Source organism: Emys orbicularis, chromosome 7 (assembly GCF_028017835.1).
Source record: "Emys orbicularis isolate rEmyOrb1 chromosome 7, rEmyOrb1.hap1, whole genome shotgun sequence".
In the NCBI taxonomy this organism is placed as follows: domain Eukaryota; kingdom Metazoa; phylum Chordata; order Testudines; family Emydidae; genus Emys; species Emys orbicularis.
In genome coordinates this window covers 101,093,343-101,100,414 of record NC_088689.1, presented here as the reverse complement: position 1 = coordinate 101,100,414, position 7,072 = coordinate 101,093,343, and the positions used below count along the sequence as shown (strand labels likewise).

Sequence of the window (7,072 nt, the reverse complement as noted above, 5' to 3'; positions counted from 1 at the left end):
TGTGCCGTTACGATTGGAGCGGGAGGCGGCGGCAGCATATTTCTTACAGGGGAGCCGAGTGACACGGGCTGTGGTGGCCGCCCCGCGGCGCAGAGCTGCCATTTGCAGACATTGCGGATTGTGGCAGGCGTCAAAGTGTCGACGAATTAAAACAATGAGCCATCAAACAAAGGCTTTCGGTTGGGGTGGGGGGCAGCGCACCGCCAGCGGCTGTACACAGCCAGAGCGAGGACACCTTGGGCAGCGGTGCCCCATCCAGCCCAGGCTCAACCATCTCATGGTTTCTAATGGCTCTGTGAGCTGCTTCAGACGTGCCTTTGGACCCTGTACAGCTGGCTACTTACTGTGTTGTTTAGTAAGCCCAGCAAGTCCAAGCCAAACTATGGCAATGCCATTGCAAGGAGAGAATTTAACCTGGCTTGGGAAGACCCGTTCTTGTTTATAGAAGGGAAAGAGTCTAGACCTAAAGTGGTGGTATGCAACACAGCAGCCGTATGGAAAATGTTTGATTTTCAGTGGCATTTTACATAAACCTCTGCAGAAATTAACAGAAAATATCCCACTGGATCGGCTTTGCAGGGGGAGTTAGTGCTCCACTGGAATGTTCATTGGCTGTCAAAGGGAAAGGATCTCAAAAGGTTTGGGAAACAAAGAGGACCAGTGCTAACATTTTTGGAAAAGAGGAATGAACTCGTTGACAATTGCAAGCTTATTAAAGGCAAGGACTAGATAAGTGATCTAGCTTTCCTTATCGATATTGTGTTTCATCTCAACACATGTACAGGGAATCATTTGCCTTTTTGCTACACTGTTCAATTGAGTTGCCTCTTTTATATAAAAACTGTGACTCTTTCAAAACAGTTTGTCCAAATAATTTGGACCACTTCATTCATTTGCATCAGTTAAAAATTGAGAATGACTAGTATAAATTATGAGAAACTCCACCATGCAGTGTCTTCACTGTTAGAGTCATTTGAGAAGATTTTTAAGGTTGATAAGTACACCATGGCCCTTCTTACTACTTCTTTCACTGTTTTGTACGCTGATGTTGATAATTACCCTCCAAATTTACAGAAATTCTTAAACTAATATATTAATTCTGGACTTGAGAATAAATTCAAAGAATTCTGTACATCTCCAGTGAACCAAGACGTGACACCATGCTGGAAGTTTTTCCCTAAAGGAGATTTTCCTCAGATAGATAACCTGGCCCTTCGATACGTGGGCAGGCTTGGATCAACGTATCAAAACTTCCATTTTCAGAGAGGAAGTTTATTAAAAGCAAATATCACGCCTAGGTCACCAATTCCTAACTCACTGACTTACATGTACTAGCATCAACAAAGCTGAACCCAGGGATTGATGACATTGTGGACAAGAAGGGACATTCAGAAACCCCTTTAGACTGCTACCATGACACCCAGATCATGGTTAGTTTTATTCTGCATTAATTACATTATAGGACATATGTAATTACGTGTCATATTTTTTAGACCAGTGGTTTTCAATCTTTTTTTATTTGCGGACCTCTAAAAAATTTCAAACACAGGTGCAGACCCCTTTGGAAATCTTAGACATATTCTGCAGACCCCAAGGGATCCATAGATCACAAGTTGAAATTCACTGTTTTAGACATGTTAGTAATAAAGTGATATTTTGGTATGTTATAAATTCATATTGTGCCACAGCTGGCAAAAAAAGTTGGCCACCAATGATATAAACCATGAAGGTCCTGCCCTCCTAACAGGGGAACATACTATCGTGCTGGGGGTGGTGTTAGTTATACAATTTCTTCTCCACACCTCGGCAAGAGTTGGGAATGGTTTGTACTAAATCCCCCTTCTCTGCTTTATAAATATATCTATACCCAGGGAGAAACCCCATTGGGAGTGGGGGAAAGAACCATCACCCTCCCAGTGGAAGGGAAAGTATAAGCCATATACCCTTTTGTATATACAAGGGGAAATACCATTGGGAGTGGTGGGGAGAACACTCATTCCCTCCCCTCCTATGTGGAAGGGATGCTATGACCCATACACGCTTCTGTATCAGGGGACATATCATAAGGGGAAATCAGTTCATTCCCCATTGGGGCCAGCAGACTGAGAGGAGAGTGTCCCTGCTGAGTCATCAACACCCTCGCTTGTGAAAACAGACACAATCCTAGCCAGGTGCAACATCTCTGCAGACTCCCTCCTACTTACACTTGCGCCTTAGGATAGTAACCAATATAAATATTTTACTTTAGGGCCTGGTTTGTTTCTTTAAATACTGCCAGCTAAAGCAGCCCTATATAAATATTTGAAATAAGCCCCTGGCTCTCTCTTAAATCATTCTGATCCCTAAAAAAAAAAAAAAAAAAATAGATACATCTTTCTTGGGCGTGTTAGGGGCTTTCTATGCAAAAAGCTGGCATCCTGGTGGAGATGGAGCCAGCCATGCAGAGCTGTAGATCCTGGTGGCAGTTAATAGGAGTAAGGGCTGAGCCGTTGGAAAAACTGACAAGAGGAAGAATAGGAATACAACAGGCCCCAAGGACTGTGCAGATATTCGGTAACTGTATCACATTCTCCCTTCCTCTGCTGCCTGTGAGAAAAGGAAATATCTCCATGCCACAGGAAAATGGAGGCACAGGGAGGTGCAGATCCAATTATGATGGGGGCCAGATAACTAAGAGGACTTGCCTTGAGATCACACAGAAAATCAGGGCCAAAGAAACAGCGATACAGGTGTTCTGGCAGCCAGCCCCCTACCCCCACCCTGCCCTTCTCTTGCCACTAGACCACACTCCTATCCCAGAGCTGAGAATAAAACCCAGGAGTGCTAACTCCCAGTCCTGAGCTGTTCTTGCCCCTAGACCTCACTCAGCTGGAAATAGAAGTCCTGGTACCTAATATACCCTGCACTAACCCAGTGTCCCAATCAGTGGGTTGTGAGAAGGTTGTAGATGAGTCATGGGCCTGGTGTGGATGGGAGGTCCCAGCAGGCTAAGGGGGTTAGAAAGAGAGCCTGCCTTGCACTCACCCCCCAACAGCAGCTCCTGTCCTGCAGGGCTGGGCCCAACTCCCATCTCTGGCCATTCTGGGCCAAAGCTGAGTGGCGCTGCAACCCCACGCGCCAGGTTGGGGAACTGGGCCCAGCACCATGGGACAGGAGCTGCTGCTGCAGGGTGAGTGCAGAGCAGACTTGCTCTCCAGCCCCCTTTCCCTGCAACCTCCCCTCAGCCAATCTGGGCTGGGATTAGGGTTGCGGTGCTGGTCAGAGGGTGCTGCTGCAAGTGGTTGGTCCCCTGTCTGTGGAGGAGGAGAAGAATGCTGACCTATGATTGGGGAGGGGGTGGCATGAATTTGGACCTACACTAAAAAAAGAAAATGCAGTTGGTGGGTCACTTGAGTAGAAGGTTTGGGAAACCCTGCTCTAACCTACTAAACCCTACTCCTCTCCCACAGTTGGGGAAGAACCCAAGAGTCCTGAGTCCCAGCTCCCCCACTGCTCTAACCCACTAGACCCCACTCCCTTCCCAGAGCTGGGGATAGAATCCAGGAGTCCTAACCATCACCCCTAGCCTCCCCTTCTCTAACCATTAGACCCCACTGCCACAGCAATGCAAGGGGCAGGGAGTGGAGATAGCATTTCCCCAAGGGTCCCCTACACCTCATCTTGTATTTCCAGTTCAGCTTCTTTTTTCCCCCGCTATACAGAGGGTTATTTCAGGGCATTACCCTGGCTCCTGGCCAGGTATGAAGGAGCTGCTCTCAACTGGTTCATAACCAGAGTGCAATGGGAGAGATGTAAACAGGAGCTTAGGGGGTGAAATTGCAGCTCTCAGCATGATCAGATAACATTCCTGTGACTGCCCAGGGCTCTGCTGCTTGTTCCGCTCCCCTTCTCCGGCCTCTTGCTGCCAAGGAAGCTCAAAGCTTGTTCATAAATTAACCCTTGGTACAGGCAAAATGAGGCATAGAGAGGAAGCAAGCTGGCTACGGTCATAATGGCAGGAGTAGGTACAGAAACCGGGAGTCCTGACTCAGGGCCCCCGTCATGCCAGGCCTCGAAACAATCACAGAGACAGCCCTTGCCCTGAAGAGCTCACAGTCTAAGTAGACAAAGAAAGGGTTTGTAGATGGTTAAACTGAAACCCAGAGAGATGAAGTGACTTGCACGAGATCACACAGGGAGGCTGTAGCAGAGCTGGGAATGGAAGCCAGATCTCCTGGGTCCCAGCTCTGTGCCTTAAAGACAAGGCCAGCCTTCCTGTCTCTTACAATGATCAGGGACTGCATCTTTGGTGTTGCTATAGAACAGCATAGCTCAGGCAATAGCAGGGTGAGAGAAAACACTCCCCAGCAGCCTGATTCTGTCCAGCAGGAGGCAACGACACACAGAGACACGCAATACATTGCAGCCAGCACAATTCATGGACAACGCTGTAGTTATTGTGTAGCATAATTTACCTGCTGCGAGAAGCACCGTGTACAGTTTGTGTTGCTGCCCATTTTCGACACAAGCTGCTAGTCAAATTTCAGGACTCCGGGAATGTTCCAGTGAAGAGGAGAAATTGCTGATACTCAGGTATTTCTTTGATGCACTCTTGTTTATTTATAAGAAATGTACACAAAGCCCTGATTCTCTGAATGCAGGAGGAACCAAGAACAAAATGAGAGGACTTCTGCACGTTACCAATTAACTGCATAAAAAATGACCCTTTCAGTTGCAACTCAATAGTCTAAATCCAAATTTTACAGCTGAGAGAGCTGTCTCCTTCTGATACACCCCTGGGATAAGTCTATGCACCACAGCCCCTAGTTCCATGCTGGGGTCAGCACTGACTGCGACAGGAGAGCACCCTCTACTGACCCCCCATCCTGCTCCCTGCAGCAAAGAACCCCCTAGTGTCACACTGGGGCATTGGGGGGAGCACTTACTGTGAAGGGAGTGCCCCCTACTGAGCCGTTCATCCCTCAGGCATGGCGGCAGCAGCAGCTTCCCTAGCCTTCTCTGGATATGTATCTGGGCTGCATGAGAAACTCAATCTCTGCTTAGTCAGCAGGAGGCACTGTGGGGTGGTCACCCCTGGGCTAAGCAGCAGCACTGTAGCCAGCTGTCAAGGACTAAGATGGCAGCCTCGGATTCAGAGCCGAGCCTCCAGAGTAGCAGCAGTTCTTGGAGTCTGCATGAGGGAGATGTAGCCACACCTCAACGGGGAAATATCCTCCAGGAGGCAAAGATGGCCTCCAAAGAACACTGGCCAACCAGTCAGCCAAGATGTTCACTAAGGAAAGCTAGAAAACCAAGATGGCCACAAAGAAAAGTAGACAACCAACATGGCCACCACCATGGGGCCTAGCAGGCCAAAGCAGGGTCATGCAGGCCTCGCCACAGCCGGATGATATCCTGGGGTGTCCTGTGATCCACCATGATGAGTTCCTTGTAAGCACACAAGTCCTCCTGTCCCTCAGCCTCCACGTTGAAGGTCCAAAAACCAGGGAGGTTCTGTGGCACCAGCGCCAGTTCTCTCAGGCAGATCCCCAGGTAGATGTTGTCGATGGGGAAGAGGGGCAAGTGGCACGAGGCCTCGTGGAGCCGGGTGGCCACATCCCGTGAGCAAAGGATCCCTCCACCCCCCACATAGGGTGGGTAGGTGCCCTGATAGAAGGACTCAGGGACATAGTACTTGTGTTTGCAGTCATGGACTGGGGCAGCATCCTGGATGACATGGCCAGCAAAGAGGCCCCGGCGAGTGACAGCGTCAAAGCTCCCAGCGTAAGCCATCAGGGTGTCCACCCTAACAAAGACATCATCATCCCCCAGGAAGATCAACTCCACACTGGGGCAGTGGCCCCGCAGCCACCCTAGGAACAGGATGTCCTTTAGGCTGAGATTGTAGAAGGTATCCTGGAAGTCCCAAAGCAGGAGATCCCTGTTTTTCCATCTCTCCAGCTCTAGAAGCGCCTCCAGATCTGGATGCCCGTCCCCTGAGCCCTGTCTGCCCAACAGGAAGAGCGTCTGCACTGTCACATTCCTCACTAGTCCCGTTCGGCCCCATGTCTGCCGGATGGCTTGACGTCGATCAAAGTTGGCCATCTGGGACCTAACAGCCACCAGCAGTTGGGTCCCATTTGGGCAGGCCTCATCATCTGCTGGCCCAACTAGCAGCGGGTAGTCCCTGCAGTGCATGGAGAGGACGAAAGCCTGGAGGTGGCTAGGGTAGGAGGAGAAATCTACCAGCCTCTGGGAGGCTTCATGGAAGTTCTCTCCACACGTCCCTGGCAGTGTGAGGTTGAACTGGGCTGTGGCATTCCTCAGTATGGGGTTTTCCAGCCGGTCCATGTAGAGCAGCAACAGGTCCCAGAGGGGAAGGCCATGGAGGTCCCTGTGCTGCCACAGCCTCAAATGGCCCCCAGTGAAAGCTGATCTCCCTGAAGCCTGCAGACTGAGCGGCCTCCTTGAGAGCGTCACTACAGTGTAGACTATCACATTGGCGACAAAGACGCAGGACAGCCAGACATAAGCTTTGATGTAGCGGAGCTTCATGGTGTGTATGGGGGGGGGGGTGCTGTGGAGCAAGGAAGGGAAGGGGTTAGAGGGTACATCCCAATTGCATTTGAGGCACCTCCCTGTACCACCACACACACCCCAACAGCCTCCCACAGCCGATCAACTACCCCTTCCCACAGACACCTCACTGCCCAGCAGGACTTTTCAGGTACCTGCCTCCCACACACACCAACAGCCCCCCGTGGCCATTCAACTACCATCTGTGTGCATACTCTCCACAGCCATTCAACTACCCCCTGCACACACACACCTTCACAGTCTCCCAGGATGTATCAGGTACCCCCACACAGACAATCCCATGTTTCAGGTATCCCCACATACCTGGAAAGTCCTGGAGGGGCTGTTAGGGTGTATCTGCTCTCCCCCAAACCCTGACAGATATCCATGGCCATTCAGCTATCCCCCCACACACTCCCATGGTATTTCAGGTACCCCCATACACACACACACCTCTGCCCTTTTTGGTACTTACATGGCACTTCTGCTTGACTTCGTTCTCAGAGCATTTCACCCA

General features: G+C 50.2%; 1 protein-coding gene across 1 annotated transcript; it reads right to left on the bottom strand.

The window, feature by feature from the left end:
* Positions 1 to 4,602: 4,602 nt before the first annotated feature.
* On the bottom strand, positions 4,603 to 6,534 carry LOC135881725 (N-acetyllactosaminide beta-1,3-N-acetylglucosaminyltransferase 2-like). Its single transcript, XM_065408414.1, has one exon. It carries the CDS (start codon positions 6,532 to 6,534, stop codon positions 5,344 to 5,346), a length of 1,191 nt encoding a protein of 396 aa, XP_065264486.1. The 3' UTR covers positions 4,603 to 5,343.
* Between the last annotated feature and the right edge of the window lie 538 nt (positions 6,535 to 7,072).